At 45.0% G+C, this 26,128-nt stretch overlaps 1 protein-coding gene across 4 annotated transcripts in view; it reads right to left on the reverse strand.

Annotated features, from left to right (window-relative positions):
- Window positions 1-26,128, reverse strand: part of LOC139583437 (YTH domain-containing family protein 3-like) — a 68,435-nt gene that overhangs the window by 40,625 nt on the left and 1,682 nt on the right. For 2 of the 4 annotated variants that reach the window (XM_071414519.1, XM_071414520.1), the window contains one exon: window positions 23,763-25,454. In XM_071414519.1, coding sequence (XP_071270620.1) covers window positions 23,763-25,454 — 1,692 coding nt within the window. Of the gene's footprint in view, window positions 1-9,782; window positions 11,136-23,762; window positions 25,455-26,128 lie in introns of those variants that run through there. The other 2 variants (XM_071414522.1, XM_071414521.1) reach the window with 2 other exon arrangements.

The raw sequence follows: 26,128 nt of genomic DNA on the forward strand, positions 1-26,128 counted from the left end.
GAGTGTGAGGAGAGGAGGAAGAAGAGTGGGAGGAGAGGGGGAAGGGGGAGGGGAGGAAAGGAGGAAGGGGGGAGAAGAGGAAGGGGAGGCGAAGAAGTGGGGAAGGGGAGGATGGAGAGGAGGAAGAAGAGGGGGAGGAGAGGAGGAAGAAGAGGGGGAGGAGAGAGAAATACTATAAGGGAAGGTCTTGGTGTGTGTAGGTGAGCAGTCAGATAAGAGGAGGATGATGAAGGGGGGGACAACATGAGGGAGGACAACATGTGTAATCGGATCGTTGGCTAAAGCAAATTAAGTGGATGTGATCAATATAAACTGAATGGCCCTTAATCTCCTTCACGTCTGACAGCGAGCGAGGAAGGGTGTCACCGGAACAGAGGTGCTGCATCACATTATACAAATATGTATGTTTACTTTATGCTTAGACACACACACAGTGTCAGGTTTATAGTCCCCACACCACACAGAAGCACATAGACACAGACAGACAGACAGACAGACAGACAGACAGACAGACAGACAGACAGACAGACAGACAGACAGACAGACAGACAGACAGACAGACAGACAGACAGACAGACAGACAGACAGACAGACAGACAGACAGACAGACAGACAGACAGACAGACAGACAGACAGACAGACAGACAGACAGACAGACAGACACACACACACACACGTGCACACACCAACCCAGACTCCTCTGGCTCCTATCCTACTAGTACATCATTTCTCTGTATATTATTTCATTTCAAATGCATTGCATTTTAGACCCCCAGCAGCCAAGACCACCACCAGCCTCCATTCCAATTCCTGCGTCCTTACCCGCATAGAGCTATTACCACCCTCAAGTATCAATAGGAGGGACAAGAAGCAATGACATCATCACTACGCTGCCTCTCATCGTGATGTACTACTGAGCTCCAAGCCCCTTGACTAATCCTGCTGAAGTCACTTCCCCTCTACACTTCCTGTCTGAAGAGTCCATCCAACCTGTCCTGGATGAAAGTTACAGATCTCCTCCTCTAAGATACCTCTAAGTTGGGTAAACTGTGGCGGGACGTGTGTCATGTCTGGCCACTGCATGTTCAGATATGCAGATAGAAATCTGGTGAATTAAATACGCTGGGAATCAAGACCTGCGTCCTACCTAAATGGCAACCTATTCCCTACATAGCGCACTACTTTTGACCAAAGCCCTATGGGCCCTGTGGAAAAGTAGTGCACTATATAGGGAATAGGGCACCATTTGGGATCCAATCCATGTCTCACTCTCTCTCTCACTTTTAGCTCATAAATAAAAGAGGAGGGCAGAGCAGCAGAAAGGTATTAACCTGACACCAAAGGGCAGAGCGGTGTGGATAGGCTACAACAGAGTTAATAATGATGGCCTTGACATGTTGAAGTCTCCTAAAATAACCATCCTACCTACCTGGAGCCTGAATATAAGGGTATGTCTCAAATGACACCCCATTCCCTACTTTTGGACTCTGGGTTAAACTACTTGTAGTGTACTATATGGAGATTGGGGAATACGGTGTCATTTGAGTCACAGATGATGGCAGAGAGAAGGATTCTGGGATGAGAATTGAACTCAACTGTAATTAGAACTGAGAGTCATGTGATTGTCAATCACATCCAATCGGATGGACTTGCTGGCAGCATTACAGTGTTCTCATTGGTCCTCACAGTTAAATGGATCCAGTCATGTAGAAATGTCTCTCGAGACACATATTGATTATGATGACAAGGCAAGGCTCTGTTGAATCATTCTGGTAAATGTTGTCAAGGCCAGTGGTGGCAGTGTGTTGGTATATTTGGAAAGGTTATCAAAGTGGATTATAATAATGTCAATATAGTTCACATCATTTGTATTGTTCATACAGGCTATGGAAAGTCATGCAGATTGTCTGAAAGATTTGAGATACTATTCTTTTCAGTGTTTATAAAACATTTATTCAAGACAAATGTGAGACTGTTGAGTACAAATGAGTTAATAAGGGATGAACAATAGACATTCCACACAGAGACTCCGATAAGTCATAGATTCAGAGATTAAAGATTCTGTTTAGGAAAAAGTTCACAAAACTCCATCTAGACTTCCAATAGCATCAGCTACAGACTAGACTTCCAATAGCATCAGATATAGACTAGACTTCCAATAGCATCAGATATAGACTAGACTTCCAATAGCATCAGATATAGACTAGACTTCCAATAGCATCAGATATAGACTAGACTTCCAATAGCATCAGATATAGACTAGACTTCCAATAGCATCAGATATAGACTAGACTTCCAATAGCATCAGATATAGACTAGACTTCCAAAAGCATCAGCTATAGACCAGACTTCCAATAGCATCAGATATAGACTAGACTTCCAATAGCATCAGCTATAGACTAGACTTCCAATAGCATCAGATATAGACTAGACTTCCAATAGCATCAGATATAGACTAGACTTCCAAAAGCATCAGCTATAGACCAGACTTCCATTAGCATCAGATATAGACTAGACTTCCAATAGCATCAGATATAGACTAGACTTCCAATAGCATCAGATATAGACTAGACTTCCAATAGCATCAGATATAGACTAGACTTCCAAAAGCATCAGCTATAGACCAGACTTCCAATAGCATCAGATATAGACTAGACTTCCAATAGCATCAGCTATAGACTAGACTTCCAATAGCATCAGATATAGACTAGACTTCCAATAGCATCAGATATAGACTAGACTTCCAATAGCATCAGATATAGACTAGACTTCCAATAGCATCAGATATAGACTAGACTTCCAATAGCATCAGATATAGACTAGACTTCCAATAGCATCAGATATAGACTAGACTTCCAATAGCATCAGATATAGACTAGACTTCCAATAGCATCAGATATAGACTAGACTTCCAAAAGCATCAGCTATAGACCAGACTTCCAATAGCATCAGATATAGACTAGACTTCCAATAGCATCAGCTATAGACTAGACTTCCAATAGCATCAGATATAGACTAGACTTCCAATAGCATCAGATATAGACTAGACTTCCAAAAGCATCAGCTATAGACCAGACTTCCAATAGCATCAGATATAGACTAGACTTCCAATAGCATCAGATATAGACTAGACTTCCAATAGCATCAGATATAGACTAGACTTCCAATAGCATCAGATATAGACTAGACTTCCAATAGCATCAGATATAGACTAGACTTCCAATAGCATCAGATATAGACTAGACTTCCAATAGCATCAGATATAGACTAGACTTCCAATAGCATCAGATATAGACTAGACTTCCAATAGCATCAGATATAGACCAGACTTCCAATAGCATCAGATATAGACTAGACTTCCAATAGCATCAGATATAGACTAGACTTCCAATAGCATCAGATATAGACTAGACTTCCAATAGCATCAGATATAGACTAGACTTCCAATAGCATCAGATATAGACTAGACTTCCAATAGCATCAGATATAGACTACACTTCCAATAGCATCAGATATAGACTAGACTTCCAATAGCATCAGATATAGACTAGACTTCCAATAGCATCAGATATAGACTAGACTTCCAATAGCATCAGATATAGACTAGACTTCCAATAGCATCAGCTACAGACTAGACTTCCAATAGCATCAGATATAGACTAGACTTCCAATAGCATCAGATATAGACTAGACTTCCAATAGCATCAGATATAGACTAGACTTCCAATAGCATCAGATATAGACTAGACTTCCAATAGCATCAGATATAGACTAGACTTCCAATAGCATCAGATATAGACTAGACTTCCAATAGCATCAGATATAGACTAGACTTCCAATAGCATCAGATATAGACTAGACTTCCAATAGCATCAGCTACAGACTAGACTTCCAATAGCATCAGATATAGACTAGACTTCCAATAGCATCAGATATAGACTAGACTTCCAATAGCATCAGATATAGACTAGACTTCCAATAGCATCAGATATAGACTAGACTTCCAATAGCATCAGATATAGACTAGACTTCCAATAGCATCAGATATAGACTAGACTTCCAATAGCATCAGATATAGACTAGACTTCCAATAGCATCAGATATAGACTAGACTTCCAATAGCATCAGATATAGACTAGACTTCCAATAGCATCAGATATAGACTAGACTTCCAATAGCATCAGCTACAGACTAGACTTCCAATAGCATCAGATATAGACTAGACTTCCAATAGCATCAGCTACAGACTAGACTTCCAATAGCATCAGATATAGACTAGACTTCCAATAGCATCAGATATAGACTAGACTTCCAATAGCATCAGATATAGACTATACTTCCAATAGCATCAGATATAGACTAGACTTCCAATAGCATCAGATATAGACTAGACTTCCAATAGCATCAGATATAGACTAGACTTCCAATAGCATCAGATATAGACTAGACTTCCAATAGCATCAGATATAGACTAGACTTCCAATAGCATCAGATATAGACTAGACTTCCAATAGCATCAGATATAGACTAGACTTCCAATAGCATCAGATATAGACTAGACTTCCAATAGCATCAGATATAGACTAGACTTCCAATAGCATCAGATATAGACTAGACTTCCAATAGCATCAGATATAGACTAGACTTCCAATAGCATCAGCTATAGACTAGACTTCCAATAGCATCAGATATAGACTAGACTTCCAATAGCATCAGATATAGACTAGACTTCCAATAGCATCAGATATAGACTAGACTTCCAATAGCATCAGATATAGACTAGACTTCCAATAGCATCAGATATAGACTAGACTTCCAATAGCATCAGATATAGACCAGACTTCCAATAGCATCAGATATAGACTAGACTTCCAAAAGCATCAGATATAGACTAGACTTCCAATAGCATCAGATATAGACTCATGAGTTGTGATGTTTGTGATTTGTTATTCCGTTGCTGTTCCTCTATTTGTTTGTCTTCACTTGCCTTTTAGACTCAAGGTTGCATGCTGGGGGTAAAAAGCAAAAAAAAGAGTTGTGAATATAAAGAAATGGCGAGTCTACTAGAGTGGCCTGTCCTAAAAACAGAGTAGCAGAGAGATGGAGGCTGATAAACATTCACATTTTTCTGTTACTGTTACCTAGGGTGCCACACCATGGAGACTAGGAGAAATACACCTTAGATAGAAGTGCACTTGCTCTTTCACTGTATTGGGAAAGTCGATTTTTTTGTGAACATTTTAATCATTGTCACAAATCTGCATTTATATAGAATATGGGGCAGAAGTGTGATGAGAGAATAAAACCACTGACAAAACAACCAAACTGAGCCACTAGTGGAGAGTACCTACAGCGTCCACACTACTCACAGTTCAATTACACTTCCATTCAACATCATCAGTGCAGTAAATGTTGAGAGTGACAGTATAAATGTCAGACTCTAATGCGTGCCACATTGCGTGTAGCACAATGACATCTTCTGTGCTGTAAACTACCTCATATCATTATGTTGGAGAACAGGTTCAGGCTCCACTTTCAATTCAGAGATAACGATATAACCATGGCAACACAGATAGCATGTCAGCATACTGAGGTGGAATCTACACATTAGTGTCACTCAAAGCACGACTCCAAGGGTTGGAATTACTCATTGTCCCTTTGTGGGGGTGCTCTAGACATAGTGTCGCTGGACCAATGGTAATATTATGAATGGTTATGGGGATTGGGGGTCCCATAGGGTTGCCCATGTTAATACTTCAACACTTACTGGGGGGTCCCTGATTCGGTATTGGGTTGCTCACCCTTTGAACCCCTGATTCCAACCGCTCAGAACTGACAAACAACAACATTATTTGAAACAATGCCAGGTTACCCTAAGACCCCTAAATGTCACTGAGCATGGTCATCAATACGCCTCATGTCAAGGTTGGGCTTGTAGGAGACCAGACGTGCCGGGGCCGAGAGCGTGAAAACCTTCAAAACAGAGAGGAGAGAAATGTCAGCGGTGCAGAGCAGAGGCGTGACCTAACCTTGCCCCCAGCCATGTCTTGACGAGTCTTCAATGTGACTGAATCTTCAAAGGAAGCAGCGGAATGCAGGAGCGAAGTCTCCTTCCCTCTCATCTTTTCTCATCACACCATAGAATTTTCCTCTGAAAAGAGAGGACATTTGGGGGTTGTGAAAGGCTTCCCTTTAGAGCCGTTTTGACCACAGAAGCAGCACATCCATGTCAACGAGTCCATTGGCAACATACACAACAGACTGTAACAAGCACAATCAATTTGAGTCAAATATACACAAATATAATAGCAGCCTAAGCACCACAAATACAATAAGGTACTCTGCATTACTAAAGCCTGGACATCATCATCAGGTATTAGCTGAGCTAATAGAGTTGAGGTCAGAGGTTGTGCTCTCTACTGTGTTAGGGCTGCAGCAAGCTAATTCAACCTCTGAAGGAACAAGGTGGGAATCACCCTCACAACACAAACCACCATTAGCATATTTGGCTCTCATATTTGTGCATCTCAACAACACTGCCACGTGCAGCTAGAAACCGGTAATTGCGGTGAGCATTCTGCTTCTCTATTATTGTACTGTTAATAGAGCGGTCTGCTTTGGCTGCCTTCACAGATTAATGTTTTGGCTGCCTTCACAGATGAATGCAGCGAGTGTCTGCAGAAAGCCTGATGGATGTACAAATTAACAGGCAGAGGACAGAGAGGAGAGTCGCAATCAAAAGCCTCCTCCGATATAATTACAACTCTTTATCCCTCCTCATCACACACAGAGGGTCCTCTCTCTCTCTTTTCCCTCTCTCTCTCTCTCTCTCTCTCTCTCTCTCTCTCTCTCTCTCTCTCTCTTTTCCCTCTCTCTCTCTCTCTCTCTCCCTCTCCCTCTGCAAAGATCACCCTTGGGAAGCTGGCATTAATTGCTCAGACAAAGGTGTAGTTTGTACAACAAGTGGCTGTACTCTCTATATAATCGCTTGTGGAGGGGTTGGAGAAGCTGTTGAGTAACAAGGTGCTATTGTGCCTTTGATACAAGGGAGATAAATCACAGGACATAGAACCTATGGCATTACTACACATAGCATTACTACACATAGCATTACTACACATAGCATTACTACACACAGGAGCACTGCACACAGGAACACTGCACACAGGAGCACTGCACACAGGAGCACTGCACACAGGAGCACTGCACACAGGAGCACTGCACACAGGAGTACTGCACACAGGAGTACTGAACACAGGAGTACTGCACACAGGAGTACTGCACACAGGAGTACTGCACACAGGAGTACTGCACACAGGAGTTAATGGGAGTTAAGTTGCAAATGATACAATGGCGCTATCTGGTGGACATATACTGAAACACAACGTGCATGTACCTCATGGATAGCATGGTCCAGCAACATATATAATACTGAAAATGGGGCAGGTGTGATGTGGTTTGAAATAAATTATACTACTTCCTTATTACTTCCATAAATATAAATAATTATTTAAAGTTTTTTATTGTGCTACTTTGTATTAGAGAATGCATTAGAGAGTAGCAACTAAGAGAGACAGGGTTTTAAGGAAAATAAATATTTTGAAGCAACGTTCAATGGCCGACTGTTAATTCAACTGTCAAAGTGGGTGATTTACCAGGAACTCAAGATTAACCTACATACACACATGCATGCTACCCAGACTATTTGAATTGCCCCCACCCCCCTCTTCTACGCTGCTGCTACTCTCTGCTATTATCTATGCATAGTCACTTCAATAACTCTACCTACATGTACATATTATGTATCTGTATATATGCAGTGTGTATGTATGCATGTATATATGTATGTATAGTATTGTACTATTGGCAATTTCTCCCATGGAATAGCCTTCATTTCTCAGAACAAGAATAGACTGACGAGTTTCAGAGGAAAGTTCTTTGTTTCTGGCCATTTTGAGCCTGTGATCAAACCCACAAATGCTGATGCTCCAGATACTCAACTAGTCTAAAGGCCAGTTTTATTGCTTCTTTAATTAGCACAACAGTTTTCAGCTGTAATAACATAATTGCAAAAGGGTTTTCTAATGATCAATTAGCCTTTTAAAATGATAAACTTGGATTAGCCAACACTATGTGCCATTGGAACACAGGAGTGATGGTTGCTGATAATGGGCCTCTGTACGCCTGTGTAGATATTCCATTAAATAATCTGCCGTTTCCAGCTACAGTAGTCATTTACAACATTAACAATGTGTACACTGTATTTAATTAATGCACAAAAAATGCTTTCTTTCAAAAACAAGGACATTTCTAAGTGACCCCAAAATTTTGAACGGTAATGTATATATACAGTACCAGTCAAAAGTTTGGACACACCTACTCATTCAAGGGTTTTTACGTTTTTTAAAACTTTTTTTCTACATTGTAGGTTAATAGTGAAGACATCAAAACTACGAAATAACACATATGGGATCATGTAGTAACCAGAAAGTGTTAAACAAATTAAAATAGATTTTATATTTGAGATTCTTCAAAGTAGCCACCAGGACAATGACCCAAAGAGGGTGCTAGTGAAGACATCAAAACTAACATATGGAATCAAGTAGCAACCCAAAAAACCTCTAATGAACTTATCCTCTGCAGTAGAGGTACACTCTGTGTCTTCCTTTCCTGTGGTGGTGCTCATGAGAGCCAGTTTCATCAAAGGGCTTGATAGTTTTTCGAATAGATTGACTGATGTCTTAAAGTAATGATGGACTGTCAATTCTCTTTGCTTATTTGAGCTGTTCTTGCCATAATATGGACTTGGTGTTTTACCAAATAGGGCTATATTTTGTTTACCACCACAAACGCATTAAGAAGGAAAGAAATTCCACAAATTAACGAGGCACACCTGTTAATTGAAATGCATTCCAGGTGACAAAGGGTGGCTACATTGAAGAATCTCAAATATAAAATATATTTTGATTTATTTAACCCTTCTGGCTACAACATGATTCCATATGTGTTATTTCGTAGTTTTGATGTCTTCACTATTATTCTACAATGTAGAAAATAGTAAAAATAAAGAAAAACCCTTGAATGAGTAGGTGTGTTTAAACTTTTGACTGGTACTGTACATATTACAACAATGATACAGTACAATATACTTTATTTTCATTGTTGGACATAAAAGACATAAATCACCAGGAAATCAGCTAAAAGTGATTTTAATTTAGGAAATATGTTCCCAAGTATTCCCATGCATAATAGAGACGTGAATGTATACAAAGGTTTAAAATGATTATGTTTAAGTCAAATATTATATCTGTTTGGGCTTCTTGCCATCAATTTGCAGTCTACAAATGATTTGTAATTATGTTCCAGCCCACCATCTGCTCAAAAAAATAATTGTCCCGCGGTTGAATCTAGCTGATGATGCCTGCCCTACAGTATCAGTCTTGATGGAGTGGGGCGGCAGCGGAGCCTAGTGGTTAGAGTGTTGGACTAAGAACCGAGAGATTGCAAGATTGAATCGCCGAGCTGACAAAGCACAAATCTGTTGTTCCGCCCCTGAACAAGGCAGCTAACCCACTGTTCCTAGGCCGTCATTGAAAATAAGAATTTGTTCTTAACTGACTTGCCTAGTTAAATAAAATAAAAAGCCTTGGTGTCAGTAAAAAATCTGTAATATTTAGGATCATCCAAGTGCAGAAACAGAAAATGGATGACAGGGTTATTGCTCACACATCGATACAATCACATACACACAACAGACCGCAAGAAGACACATCTCAGAAGCATTTGTTATGCTAAACATGGGTAATGTTTATTTTTCACTAGTGAATCATCTTGAGGAGAAACGCTCACTTCCTTGGTGATGTTCAGCTTTTGGGATACCCCTCTGTAACCAAGCAGCAATCGGCAGTAGGCAAAAATCACTCCTAACCACTGATCCAGTACCAGATATATTTTCATCCCCCTAATGGTTTAGGTTAGGAGATGGGGTAGAGCATCTGGTCCCAGATCTGTGGTTAACGGTAACTTATACCTGGACCCAGGAAAACCAGGGAGGGTCATCCCAAAAGCGTTACAGAGTTCTTCAGAGACAGAGAGCCTGAAGCCTGTTCAGTCAGGTGAAACGTTGCACAACGCTGCTGATAGAAACGTCATGTTTAAAGCTAAAACAATTTCCCGTTCTCATCTACATGACAGAGAATCATATCTATTGGACACATTTTCTATCTGAATGTTGTGTAACATTGCAACCTCCTGAACAGGCCCCAGCTTTAGCCTGAAGATACTGACAGCTACCAAGGCGACAGCTACCAAGGCGACAGCTACCAAGGAAACCGTTACCGTGGAGCAGATTTCTCCTCAGACAAATGGACTTCAGAATGACATGATAATCACGAGAGAAAAAACTAACATGTGCATTAACTGGCATTCACCCAGCTCACTACATCATCCACCTCATCTTTTGGTACACAGAAAAAGATGCAGAAACAAAGGGGCGGGAATAAGGGGGGTCCATCTAATGATTGGCATGATTATGGCCGTTTCCTGTCGTTCCCCTCACCTGTCAATCAATCACAAGCTGAGTGTAGATTCAAGTAAAATATTTTGTTATACATGTAATATCTTTTCATCTCTTCTGAAGGCGCTAACGTTCATCGAGGGGAAGGGGAGAACACATTTTCTTCCCCCAATATTTTGGAGGCATTAAAAAAACAAAACAAAAAACTACAAGTCTGGTAAAATCCTCAGAAAAACTAACTACACTGGTTAGTCAGTTATTACAAACAGAAGTCCAGAAAGAGAGATATAAGTGAGATATAAGAGTTATTAGAGAGTAAAGGGTATTGGTAGAGGCTGCTTTAGGTGGACTGAAAGTGCTTAAAGAGAGAGTTTAAAGTGAGTAATGTTCTTTATTTTTGTTCAGAGACAGGAACACTAGGGTAGATTGATGCACCAGAGAACTGATACAGGTGAGTCCATCGTCGTGTTCACGTCGTGAGATATGGCCTCTTTGTTGAAAAGATGGCAGGACCCTTTCTTCTGCGTAGTTAGGCTAATTATTTAAGGTCCTACGTCGTTAGTGTTGTACCTCTAGCAAGGAGTTCTCTTTAAAGTTACTGTTGATTTCTATTCCGCTCCTGGGGAGAGGGAGAGAGGGGGGGGACAAAATTAGAGGATATGTAAGTGGGAGAAAAAACACATGGAATGCTGTTACAAAACATACTCAGGGAAATGTATTTTTTTGACTCGATCTCTTGTTCTCTGTTCATGTGATGAAAGCTCTGTGATAGGATTTGGCCCTTGGATGTAAGCTAACGGAAGAAATGCGTGCTTCGCTTCAAAATTAGCTTAAGTCACACAGTGGTGTCTACTGAAGATTTCCACAGAGTTGAGTTTCTGCATGTGGAACTCAAAACCTACTTTATTTCATCCTTATTATCACCAGCTGAAATACATCCCCATCTCTAACCCCTCCTCCCCTCAAACCCCCATCTCTAACCCCTCCTCCCCTTACCCCCCATTTCTAACCCCTCCTCCCCTCAACCCCTCAAACCCCCATCTCTACCCACTGAAATACACACCCCATCTCTACCCACTGAAATACACCCCCCATCTCTACCCACTCAACTCCTCAAACTCCCATCTCTACCCCCTCCTACCCTCAACCCCTCAAACCCCCATCTCTACGCCCTCCTCCCCTCAACCCCTCAAACTCCCATCTCTACCCCCTCCTACCCTCAACCCCTCAAACCCCCATCTCTACCCCCTCCTCCCCTCAATCGACCATCTCTACCCCCTCCTACCCTCAACCCCTCAAACCCCCATCTCAAACCCCTCCTCCCCTCAAACCCCCGTTTCAGGTCTCTCCTGAGATGTTCAATCGGGTTCAAGTTGTCCCGAAGCCACTCCTGCATTGCCTTCTCCCTTACCTCACTTCGCTCATCAACTCATCCTTGACCGCTGGCTACGTCCCTTCCGTCTTCAAGAGAGCGAGAGTTGCACCCCTTCTGAAAAAACCTACACTCGATCCCTCCGATGTCAACAACTACAGACCAGTATCCCTTCTTTCTTTTCTCTCCAAAACTCTTGAACGTGCCGTCCTTGGCCAGCTCTCCTGCTATCTCTCTCAGAATGACCTTCTTGATCCAAATCAGTCAGGTTTCAAGACTAGTCATTCAACTGAGACTGCTCTTCTCTGTGTCACGGAGGCGCTCCGCACTGCTAAAGCTAACTCTCTCTCCTCTGCTCTCATCCTTCTAGACCTATCGGCTGCCTTTGATACTGTGAACCATCAGATCCTCCTCTCCACCCTCTCCGAGCTGGGCATCTCCGGCGCGGCCCACGCTTGGATTGCGTCCTACCTGACAGGTCGCTCCTACCAGGTGGCGTGGCGAGAATCTGTCTCCGCACCACGTGCTCTCACCACTGGTGTCCCCCAGGGCTCTGTTCTAGGCCCTCTCCTATTCTCGCTATACACCAAGTCACTTGGCTCTGTCATATCCTCACATGGTCTCTCCTATCATTGCTATGCAGACGACACACAATTAATCTTCTCCTTTCCCCCCTCTGATAACCAGGTGGTGAATCGCATCTCTGCATGTCTGGCAGACATATCAGTGTGGATGACGGATCACCACCTCAAGCTGAACCTCGGCAAGACGGAGCTGCTCTTCCTCCCGGGGAAGGACTGCCCGTTCCATGATCTCGCCATCACGGTTGACAACTCCATTGTGTCCTCCTCCCAGAGTGCTAAGAACCTTGGCGTGATCCTGGACAACACCCTGTCGTTCTCAACTAACATCAAGGCGGTGACCCGTTCCTGTAGGTTCATGCTCTACAACATTCGCAGAGTACGACCCTGCCTCACGCAGGAAGCGGCGCAGGTCCTAATCCAGGCACTTGTCATCTCCCGTCTGGATTACTGCAACTCGCTGTTGGCTGGGCTCCCTGCCTGTGCCATTAAACCCCTACAACTCATCCAGAACGCCGCAGCCCGTCTGGTGTTCAACTTTCCCAAGTTCTCTCACGTCACCCCGCTCCTCCGCTCTCTCCACTGGCTTCCAGTTGAAGCTCGCATCCGTTACAAGACCATGGTGCTTGCCTACGGAGCTGTGAGGGGAACGGCACCGCCGTACCTTCAGGCTCTGATCAGGCCCTACACCCAAACAAGGGCACTGCGTTCATCCACCTCTGGCCTGCTCGCCTCCCTACCTCTGAGGAAGTACAGTTCCCGCTCAGCCCAGTCAAAACTGTTCGCTGCTCTGGCACCCCAATGGTGGAACAAACTCCCTCACGACGCCAGGTCAGCGGAGTCAATCACCACCTTCCGGAGACACCTGAAACCCCACCTCTTTAAGGAATACCTAGGATAGGATAAAGTAATCCTTCTAACCCCCCCCTTAAAAGAGTTAGATGCACTATTGTAAAGTGGTTGTTCCACTGGATATCATAAGGTGAATGCACCAATTTGTAAGTCGCTCTGGATAAGAGCGTCTGCTAAATGACTTAAATGTAAATGTAAATGTCTTGGCTGTGTGCTTAGGGTCGTTGTCCTGTTAGAAGGTGAACCTTCGCCCCAGTCTAAGGTCCTGAGGGCTCTGGAGCAGGTTTTCATCAAAGATCTCTCTGTACTGTGCTCTGTTCATCTTTCCCTCGGTCCTGACTAGTCTCCCAGTCCCTGCCACTGAAAAACATCCACAGCATGATGCTGCCACCACCATGCTTCACCGTAGGAATGGTGCCAGGTTTCCACCAGACGTGACGTTTGGCATTCAATCTTGGTTTCATCAGACCAGAGAATCTTGTTTCTCATGATCTGAGAGTCCATTAGGTGCCTGGCAAACTGCACGCGTGCTGTCATGTGCCTTTTACTGAGGAGTGGCTCCCGTCTGGCCACTCTACCATAAACTGGTGGAGTGCTACAGAGATGGTTGTCCTTCTGGAAGGTTCTCCCATCTCCACAGAGGTTCTCTGGAGCTCTGTCAGAGTGACCATCGTATTTTTGATCACCTCCCGGAAGAATCTTCATGGTTCCAAACCTCTTCCATTTAAGAATGATGGAGGCCACAGTGTTCTTGGGGACTTTCAATACTGCAGACATTTTTTGGTACCCTTCTCCAGATCTGTGCCTCGACACAATCCTGTCTCAGAGCTCTACGGACAATTCCTTCAACCTCATGGCTTGGTTTTTTCTCTGACATTCACTGCCAAATGTGGAACCTCATATAGACAGGTTTACCACAGGTGGATTTCTATTAAGTTGTAGAAACATCTCAAGGATGATCAATGGAAACAGGATGCACCTGAAATCAATTTCGAGTCTCATAGCAAAGGGTCTGAATATTACTGTTTAAATTTTTTTATAAATTTGCAAAAATTCCAAAAAACAGTTTTCCCTTTGTTATTATGGGGTATTGTGTGTAGATTGACGAGGAACAAACATTAATTTAATCCATTTTAGAATAAGGCTGTAACGTAGCAAAAAAGTGAATGGATCTGAATACTTTCTGAATGCACTGTATGCCCCCTCATCCCCTCCAAACCCCAATTAATCCAATGCCCACCTTGACTATTTACATTGAGCCCCCCTTTGTTTTTATACTGCTGCTACTCGCTGTTTATTATCTATGCATAGTCACTTTACAAATAACCTCAACAAACCTGTACCCCCGCACATTCCCTCGGTACTGGTAACCCCGTATATAGCCTTGTTATTGTTATGTCATTTTTGTGTTACTTTTTGATTTTATCAATTTTTTTACTGTAGTTTATTTATTTTTTTACTCTATTTCTTGAACTGCATTGTTGGTTAAGGGTTTGTAAGTAAGCATTTCACGGTAAGGTCTACACCTGTTGGATTCGGCGCATGTGACAATTTTTTATCTATTTATCTCTGCCCCCTCCTCCCCATCTCCCCCTCCAATTGCCATCTCTGCCCCCTCTCTGCCCCCTCCAATCTCCATCTCTGCCCCCTCCTCCCCCTCCAATTTCCATCTCCATCTCTGCCCCCTCCTCCTCCCCTCCAATCTCCATCTCTGCCCCTCCTCCAATCTCCATCTCTGCCCCTCCTCCAATCGCCATCTCTGCCCCTCCAATCCCCATCTCTCCCCCCTCCTCCCCCACTTCCAATCCCCATCTCTGCCCCCTCCTCCTCTCCTTCCAATCTCCATCTCTACCCCCTCCCTCCCCTCCAATCCCCATCTCTAACCACCCCTCCAATCCCCATCCTTGACTCCTCCTCCCCCACTTCTAATCCCCATCTCTGCCCCCGCTTCCCCCACTTCCAATCTCCATCTCTACCCCCTCCCTCCCCTCCAATCCCCATCTCTAACCACCCCTCCAATCCCCATCCTTGACTCCTCCTCCCCCACTTCCAATCCCCATCTCTGCCCCCGCCTCCCCCACTTCCAATCCCCATCTCTGCCCCCTCCTCCCCCCTTCCAATCTCCATCTCTACCCCCTCCCTTCCCTCCAATCCCCATCTCTAACCCCCCCTCCAATCCCCATCCTTGACTCCTCCTCCCCCCTTCCAATCTCCATCTCCACACGCTCCAATCCCCATCTCCACCCCCCACTCCAATCCCCATCTCCACCCCCCATCTCCACCCCTTCCTCCAATCCCCACCCCCTCCTCCAATCCCAAACTCCACCCCTCCTCCAATCCCCATCTCCCCTCCTCCCCCTTCAATCCCCATCTCTACACCCTCCTCCCCCTCCAATCCCCATCCCCTCCTCCCCCTCGCTACCCCCTCCAATCTCCATCTGTACCAGCTCCTCCCCCTCCAATCTCCATCTGTACCAGCTCCTCCCCCTCCAATCTCCATCTGTACCCCTCCCCCCTTCCAATCCCCATCTCTACCCCCTCCATCCCCCTTCTCTCCATCCAGCAGAATGTCTGTCTGGTTGTAGTCATTTTTATGAGCAGGCAGGAAGGCTAATAAATCATGGCACAGTTAATCACTATGATGGAGGGGGAGATGGAGAGGGAGGAAAGTGATGAGGAGAGAGAGAGAGGGATAGAAAGATAGATAATAGAGATAGAAAGAGAGAGGGATATATATATATACACACACAGTTGAAGTCAGAAGTTTACATACACCTTAGCCAAATACATTTATCTCAGTTTTTCATATTTCTTGACATTTAATCCCAGTAAAAATTCCCTGTCTTGGGTCAGTTAGGATCCCCACTTTATTTTAAGAATATGAAATGTCAGAATAATAGTAGAGAGAATGATTTATTTCAGCTTTTATTTCATTCATCACATTCCCAGCGGGTCAGAAGTTTACATACTAATTGAGTGTATTTGGTAGCATTGCCTTTAAATTGTTTAACTTGGGTCAAACGTTTCAGGTAGCCTTCCACAAGCTTCCCATAATAAGTTGGGCGAATTTTGGCCCATTCCTCCTGACAGAGCTGGTGTAACTGAGTCAGGTTGTAGGCCTCATTGGTCGCACATGCTTTTTCAGTTCTGCCCACAAATTTTCAATGGGATTGAGGTCAGGGCTTTGTGATGACCACTCCAATACCTTGACTTTGTTGTCCTTAGGCCATTTTGCCGCAACTTTGGAAATATGCTTGGGGTCATTGTCCATTTGGAAGACCCATTTGTGACCAAGCTTTAACTTCCTGACTGATGTCTTGAGATGTTGCTTCAATATCTCCACATCATTTTCCTACCTCCTGATGCCATCTATTTTGTGAAGTGCATCAGTCCCTCCTGCAGCAAAGCACCCCCACAATATGATGCTGCCACCCCCGTGCTTCACGGTTGGGATGGTGTTCTTCAGCTTGCAAGCCTCCCCCTTTTTCCTCCAAACATAACAATTGTCATTATTTTGGTTTCATCAGACCAGAGGACATTTCTCCAAAAAGTACAATCTTTGTCCCCATGTGCAGTTGCAAACCGTAGACTGGCATTTTTATGGCGGTTTTGGAGCAGTGGCTTCTTCCTTGCTGAGCGGCCTTTCAGGTTATGTCGATATAGGACTCGTTTTACTGTGGATATAGATACTTTTGTACCTGTTTCCTCCAGCATCTTCACAAGGTCCTTTGCTATTGTTCTAGGATTGATTTGCACTTTTCGCACCAACATACGTTCATCTCTAGGAGACAGAACGCGTCTCCTTCCTGAGCGGTATGACGGCTGCGTGGTCCCATGGTGTTTATACTTGCGTACTATTGTTTGTACAGATGAACATGGTACCTTTAGGCATTTGGAAATTGCTCCCAAGGATGAACCAGACTTGTGGTCTACAATAATTTTTCTGAGGTCTTGGCTGATTTCTTTTGATTTTCCCATGATGTCAAGCAAAGAGGCACCGAGTTTGAAGGTAGGCCTTGAAATACATCCACAGGTACACCTCCAATTGACTCAAATTATGTCAATTAGCCTATCAGAAGCTTATAAAGCCATGACATCATTTTCTGGAATTTTCCAAGCTGTTTAAAAGGCACAGTCAACTTAGTGTATGTAAACTTCTGACCCTCTGGAATTGTGACACAGTGAATTATAAGTGAAATAATCTGTCTGTAAAAAATTGTTGGAAATATTACTTGTGTCATGCACAAAGTAGATGTCCTAACTGACTAGCCAAAACTATAGTTTATTAACAAGAAATTTGTGGAGTGGTTGAAAAACGAGATTTAATGACTCCAACATAAGTGTATGTAAACTTCCAACTTCAACTGTGTGTGTATATATATATATATAAATATATAAGAGAGCGAGAGAGAAAGAAAGAGAGAAGGAGAGAAAGAGACAGACAGACAGAGAGAGAGAGAAAAGAGTGAGAGTGAGAGAAAAGAGTGAGAGTGAGAGAGAGAGAAAAGAGTGAGAGCGAGAGAGAAAGAAAGAAAGAAGGAGAGACAGACAGAGACAGACAGAAAAGAGTGAGAGTGAGAGTGAGAGAGGAGGACTGGATGGTTGTGCTCTATTGACTCCTTAAAACCATGAGAAAAGCAGGTCTGTCAGTTTACTCCCCAACCGTTCATTTATTGACATACACAAATACAGGCCTGGCTGCACAGTGCATTCTAATACTCTCACACACAACACACACAACACGCACATCACTTCCAAAATTTGCTGTCAAGCAAAGTTTGTACACAAAGTTGTGCTTATCCAAGCTATAAAAACACAGTAAACTCAAAACAATGTACGAACATGACAAACTTCAGGGCTTTATATAGACTAACTCTCCCATTTCCCAGGTAAAACAGTGGTCCCTTTGAAGGGTGGAAGGTGTCAGTGTCAGTGGACACAGCAAGGGAAAGCCCCAGTGAGACCTGGGCCTCCAGAGTAACTCTATCCCCAGTAGGGATACTCTGTCTGGTGCTGGGGCTGAAGCCTGACCTGGGCTGGGTGGCTGGGGAAACAAAGGCCTCCTCAGTGTGTCTGTGCCCACAGAGACCATCCTTTATTCACTCACCTGAGGCTACCACATCCACCCACGCACATCCACCCACCTACTGAAGGGTTTATTATGACGTGTATTATTTCTCTATTTTCTTTCTCTCTGCATTGCTGGGAAGGGCCAGTAGGTAAGCATGTCATTGTTAGTCTACACCTGTTGTTTACGAAGCATGTGACAAATCAACATTGATTTGCCTGCCATATTGCCGCATTGACACACAGATCCCACATGACCCTGACAAACACACCTCTGCAAATATTACAATCCACTTATCTACACTGAACAAAAATATAAACACAACATGTAAAGTGTTGATTCCATGCTTCATGAGCTGAAATTAAAGATCCCAGAAATGTTCCATCTGCACAAAATGCTTATTTCTCTCAAATTTGTTTACATCCCTGTTAGTAAGCATTTCTCCTTTGCCAAGATAATCCATCCACCTGACAGGTGTGGCATATCAAGAAGCTGATTCAACAGCATGATCATTACACAGTTGCACCTTGTGCTGGGGACAATAAAAAGGCCACTCTAAAATGAGCAGTTTTTCACACAACGCCAGTTTTGAGGGAGCATGCAATTGGCATGCTGACTGCAGGAATGTCCACCAGTGTTGTTGCCAAAGAATCTCATTTTAGAGAATTTGACAATACATCCAACCGGCCTCACAACAGCAGACCACGTGTAACCACGCCAGCCCAGGACCTCCACTTCCAGCTTCTTCACCTGGATCGTCTGAGACCAGCCACCCTGACAGCTGATGAAATGGAGGAGTATTTCTGTCTGTAGTAAAGCCCTTTTGTGGGGAAAAACTAATTCTGATTGGCTGGGCCTGGCTCCCAAGTGTGTGGGCCTATGCCTTCCCAGGCCCACCCATGGCTAAGTCCCCTTCCCATGTGAAATCCATAGATTAGGGCCAAATTTTTGTTCAGTATCGGTCTATATCCTCGATCCTGTATACAACCTCAGTCTCCACAGTTAGCTTCTGCTTAGCATCAACCCTCTGTCTGGGACAACATACTGCAGACCGCTCCACCTGACAGTCCTCAGAGAGAAGAGAGGCCTAACAATGGAGGTCAATTAACCTTGTCAGGCTGGGGAGGGTGAGGCAGGGAGGAGGATGGGTTCTGTCAGGTCCTGGGCAGTCATGTAGAGGGGTCAGGGCTACAAAAGCAGCGCCAGCCGCACGCTAGGCTACACAACGCTACCTTGGCTTCAGTCAAAACACATTTCCTACTGACAGGTTGTTTTCAGTGCTCCTGAAAACATGGACTTGAAATATTTATGAGAGTGTTACCCGGTAAATATTAACAAGGTCAGGAATCAAGAGTCAGTACACCAGCATCAATATAGAGGGAGGGAGCCAGAGAGGGAAAAGGACAGAGGGACGGAGAGATAGACAGATGGGGGAGAGAGAGGGAGAAGGAGAGCAAGGGGGAGGGAAATGAAGAGACGGACAGAAAGTAGGAAGAAGAAAATTAAAAGGTTGTGAGTGTGGGGGGGTGGGGGGTTCTTAACGGTCCAATCCTGCCATTTTTATCTCAATATCAAATCATTTCTGGGTAACAATGAAGTACCTTAATGTGATTGTTTTCAAAAATATCTTCTTTGCAAGGAGCAATTTCTAAAGCAAGAATTTTGCTAGGACTGTCTGGAAGTGGTCTGAGTGGGGAGGGGATTTTTTGAAACTAGCTGTTATTGGAAGAGAGGTTTGGAACTCCTTATTGGTCTATTAACTAATATACCACCTGGTGATGTCACCAGGCAGGCCAAAACTCCATCCCACCAAAACAGGCTGAAATGTCAGGTGGTCTTTTCAAACCGCACTTACACTAAAAGGGCATTATCATAATTTTCACAATTTCACAGTAGTATTCCAACCTCAGTGTAGAAATATACATAAAATATAGGGAAATCACATTTTGACTCCACTGGGCCTTTAATATAATAATATTAGCATATGTATTTTTTAATGAAGAACGTGTGCAGTGTTGCCTTAAAATAAACAGTTTTAATATGATTCCTAGATTTTCTAGCTGGTCCTATAACAATAACTAGCTGGGTGCCTATTTCACACATGTACAAGTGTGTATTATAATCATGTGTGAATTGGAATTGTCTCAGTTCTCTGCCTTCAATATGTTGTATGCATATTATTGCTCAAAGTGTGTCTGTTTGCGCAAGTAAGAACCAGTGAATAATGTAATTGTTTCCCAAAACATTGTGGAATAACTCTGAAATATAAACCATTGAACCATGTTAAAACAGAACCCATAGAAACCCAGTAAAATACATGAGGAATATAGAGTGGGGCTGTACAGCTAATGAAGCAAGAGGAGCCCGTCTCTGCCAGAGGCCTGGTGTTCAAAGGTAGATCAGAGCCACTTCTGCCTTTGTCTGAGAGGAGGTATGTGAGGAATGCGGCCAGTTTCAGAAAACCCCTGCGTGTCCCACTCTCCAGTTCCGTGGGTGAATCATCACTCTCATAGAAGCACACAGTCACACAAGATGGCTGCCAAATCAGATAGGGTTTCCTGGGTGGACCAATGCAGAGATGGTCAGGCCTGAGGGACAAGCTGCTAATTCAACACATCAACCTACCTCACCGCCTTGGAGTAATAACACTTAGAACCCACCGCCATGGAGTAATAACACTTAGAACCCACCGCCTTGGGAGTAATAACACTTAGAACCCACCGCCTTGGAGTAATAACACTTAGAACCCACCGCCTTGGAGTAATGACACTTAGAACCCACCGCCTTGGAGTAATAACACTTAGAACCCACCGCCTTGGAGTAATGACACTTAGAACCCACCGCCTTGGAGTAATGACACTTAGAACCCACCGCCTTGGAGTAATGACACTTAGAACCCACCGCCTTGGAGTAATGACACTTAGAACCCACCGCCTTGGAGTAATGACACTTAGAACCCACCGCCTTGGAGTAATGACACTTAGAACCCACCGCCTTGGAGTAATGACACTTAGAACCCACCGCCTTGGAGTAATGACACTTAGAACCCACCGCCTTGGAGTAATGACACTTAGAACCCACCGCCTTGGAGTAATGACACTTAGAACCCACCGCCTTGGAGTAATGACACTTAGAACCCACCGCCTTGGAGTAATGACACTTAGAACCCACCGCCTTGGAGTAATGACACTTAGACCCCACCGCCTTGGAGTAATGACACTTAGACCCCACCGCCTTGGAGTAATGACACTTAGAACCCACCGCCTTGGAGTAATGACGCTGGTAGAACCCACCGCCTTGGAGTAATGTAATGACGCTGGTAGAACCCACCGCCTTGGACTAATGTAATGACGCTGGTAGAACCCACCGCCTTGGACTAATGTAATGACGCTGGTAGAACCCACCGCCTTGGAGTAATGTAATGATGCTGGTAGAACCCACCGCCTTGGAGTAATGTCATGACACTGGTAGAACCCACCACCTTGGAGTAATGTAATGAGACTAATGTAATGACGCTGGTAGAACCCACCGCCTTGGACTAATGTAATGACGCTGGTAGAACCCACCGCCTTGGACTAATGTAATGACGCTGGTAGAACCCACCGCCTTGGAGTAATGTAATGATGCTGGTAGAACCCACCGCCTTGGAGTAATGTCATGACACTGGTAGAACCCACCACCTTGGAGTAATGTAATGAGACTAATGTAATGACGCTGGTAGAACCCACCGCCTTGGACTAATGTAATGACGCTGGTAGAACCCACCGCCTTGGAGTAATGTAATGACGCTGGTAGAACCCACCGCCTTGGAGTAATGTAATGACGCTGGTAGAACCCACCACCTTGGAGTAATGTAATGAGACTAATGTAATGACGCTGGTAGAACCCACCACCTTGGACTAATGTAATGACGCTGGTAGAACCCACCACCTTGGAGTAATGTAATGACACTGGTAGAACCCACCACCTTGGAGTAATGTAATGACGCTGGTAGAACCCACCACCTTGGACTAATGACACTGGTAGAACCCACCACCTTGGACTAATGACACTGGTAGAACCCACCACCTTGGACTAATGACACTGGTAGAACCCACCACCTTGGACTAATAACACTTAGAACCCACCACCTTGGACTAATAACACTTAGAACCCACCACCTTGGACTAATGACACTGGTAGAACCCACCACCTTGGACTAATAACACTTAGAACCCACCACCTTGGACTAATGACACTGGTAGAACCCACCACCTTGGACTAATGACACTGGTAGAACCCACCACCTTGGACTAATGACACTGGTAGAACCCACCACCTTGGACTAATGACACTTAGAACCCACCACCTTGGACTAATAACACTTAGAACCCACCACCTTGGACTAATAACACTTAGAACCCACCACCTTGGACTAATAACACTTAGAACCCACCACCTTGGACGAATAACACTTAGAACCCACCACCTTGGACTAATGACACTGGTAGAACCCACCACCTTGGACTAATGACACTGGTAGAACCCACCACCTTGGACTAATGACACTGGTAGAACCCACCACCTTGGACTAATAACACTGGTAGAACCCACCACCTTGGACTAATGACACTGGTAGAACCCACCACCTTGGACTAATGACACTGGTAGAACCCACCACCTTGGACTAATGACACTGGTAGAACCCACCACCTTGGAATAATGACACTGGTAGAACCCACCACCTTGGACTAATGACACTGGTAGAACCCACCACCTTGGACTAATGACACTGGTAGAACCCACCACCTTGGACTAATGACACTGGTAGAACCCACCACCTTGGACTAATGACACTGGTAGAACCCACCACCTTGGACTAATGACACTGGTAGAACCCACCACCTTGGACTAATGACACTGGTAGAACCCACCACCTTGGACTAATGACACTGGTAGAACCCACCACCTTGGACTAATGACACTGGTAGAACCCACCACCTTGGACTAATGACACTGGTAGAAATGGATTATTCGAGTAGACAAGAAGCCTAGGAACTAAGAGAGCCCAGATGATGACCTCTGTTAGACACTGACCAGTATTACACTGTGTGACTGAGTGACCATCTCACACATATACACACTCTGCTGCCAGCTGATACAATAGGGCTGTGTGTGTGTGTGTGTGTGTGTGTGTGTGTGTGTGTGTGTGTGTGTGTGTGTGTGTGTGTGTGTGTGTGTGTGTGTGTGTGTGTGTTTGGTTTTACTATCCTTGTGGGACCAGAAGTCCTCACAAGGATCGTAAAACAAGGAAAATTCAGACAAGTGCGGCCACCTCGCCGGTCCCCACAAGGAAAAGGCTGTGTGTGTCAGTCAGCAGCATGATTCTCTCACCCTCCGCAGGGCCTCTTCTTCCTCCTGGCGCTTCTCGTAATGTGCAAAGTCATCAAAGATTGAGGTGGTATGCTTGAAAGTGGTAATCATTTTAAGCACTTGCTTGGCCTTTTCCAGAGGCACCTCCTGAGTGTCCCTGGAGTTGGTGACGGGTTTGTTGTCATTGTTCTCCAGTCTGATGTGCCTCAGCTGGCTGTTGGGCACGTCCTTCACAAACGCCCACTTCACCTCAAACTTGCCCTTCCACTTGTCCTGAGACCAGACGCCTGCGTAGGCGTTGTAATCCACGGGCGAGCGCATCTCTGCCACGCCGCAGAAATGACCGCTGCCGTTGACACTGAACAACAGGTAGAGGGGCCCCTTGGCCCCCAGCGAACGGTAGGCGCCGTCCAGGCGCTTGTTGCCATGCTCGGTGCTGCACCAGATGGAGTACTTGATGGAGCGGTGGATGTCGTCCTCAGAGTAGCTCTTTATGATGAACACACGGCCGTTCTTCAGGTTCCAGTCAAAGTCTTTGGGGTTGTAGTTGTTGAGGGCCCGCAGTTTCTCTAACACGGGGTGCACCTCCCCGGAGCTGGGAGAGGCACTGAGGGGGACCCCACCAACACCCATCCCAAAGCCTTCCGCCCCTCCTTGGTTGAAGGTGCCCCTGTTCCGGGGTGCCACCCAGCGGTTCTGGGGTGGGGGTTGGGGATGTTGGTGTTGATGCATAGGTTGAGGGGGGCCAGGCTGGGAGAAGTTCTGGTGGGGGTGTTGGTGGTGGTGAGGGGGGCCTGGGGGCATCTGCTGGGGGTGTTGGGGAGACTGGAGGGACTGCAGCTGAAAGGGTTGGTGGTGCTGCTGGTGCTGATGTTGGTGCTGGTGTTGGTGGGGCAGAGGGCTCTGCAGCAGGGGCTGGGGCTGGCCCATCAGGGTCTGCTGCACCATGGTCTGAGGTTGCATCATGGCCTGAGCTAAGGGGGGCTTGTTGAGGGAGCCCTTATCGTCCCAGGTGCCAATGTTCATGTTGTGCTTGATGGGCGGCGGGGGAATGGCAGGGGCCCCCATCCCCATGTTGGCTTTGGGCTTGACCTTGGGCTGGGGCTTGGCCGGCTTCCTGGCGATGGCCGCCCAGGACGTGGGTTTGGGGGCAGAGGAACTAACCAATGGAGGCATGTTATTGGCCGCCATGCTACTCATGCCCAACGTGCCCCCAAGGGGCGAGCCGACAGTCTTGGTGATGGCGGCGCCCATGTCCAGTTTTAACCCAGTCATGCCCTGCTCGATGCTGCTCAGCACCGGGACCTTACTGAGCTGGGCGTCACTGCTGAAGCCCGCCTGTCCGTCAGCTATAGCTCTCCCCAGGGAACTAGGGGTGTAACCATAACTATTACTATAGGCATTGCTCTGTGTGGACTGGCCCTGAGAGACACTGGTGCCCCAGGTGGAATAGTCTGCGTTTCCAGGGAAGAAGTTGAAGCCGTGCTGGCTGAGGAAGGGAGGGGTATTGCCCAGGGCGCCCGGCTGGCTGAACACCCCGTCGGGGATAAAGTGGTGCTCGCCGTTGCTCATCTGTCCATAGGTGGTCAGGTAGGGCATGGGGGGATCCCCCGCAGTGGACCAGGGGGCCTCCCCCAGGGAGTAAGGGAAGCCGATGGAGGGAGCATAGTAGCTGGGTATGTAGGGGTCGGACATTGGTGGGTAGCTGTTATTCTGTAGATGGGGAGAACAGAGGTCAGTTAATGGATGACCTTAGTGATAGAAGCTAAGACTAACCTAATCTTGCCCATCTCTGCTCAAAAGCGTAACTAAGAAATAAATCAGCGTTTCTTCAAAGGAGCAAGACTGGATTTCAGAGGAAGAAATGGATGCTAGTTCTATAGAATATCAGTTTCCCTTAGCAAGAAGTGAAGACAGCAACAGTGTTCAAATAATCTGGCAGTTGTTGTTGTTGTCTGAGTTTGTATAGATTCATTTCATAAGTAAATTGGCATGGCCAATGATGGGTTGGTTCTTGGCTACATTTCACTAGAGTTCTTTAAGACGAAGAAAGCTCGTCACCCACGCAGAAGATGAACACCACCCAGTCTTTTTAATCAACAATCATTTCACTCACAGCTCTTTTTTTTTTTTTACTTTTCCATTTAAAAAATGAGCGTTAATTATCTATCAATGGCTTCTTAATTACATAGACTTACTATACAGTGTTTTCATTCAGAGGTAATACTTTATACACCAGCCATCCTCAATAGGCAGACAGCAGTCCGTATCCAGACACAGAACAGGGTCAACACAAAATAATAATTAAAAAATAACATTAAAATAATTTCAGGGTAACAAGTAAGTACCTTCCTATAATATATTTCTATTAAAATGGGCAAAAATTG

The sequence above is a fragment of the Salvelinus alpinus genome, chromosome 8 (assembly GCF_045679555.1).
Source record: "Salvelinus alpinus chromosome 8, SLU_Salpinus.1, whole genome shotgun sequence".
Lineage (NCBI taxonomy): Eukaryota > Metazoa > Chordata > Actinopteri > Salmoniformes > Salmonidae > Salvelinus > Salvelinus alpinus.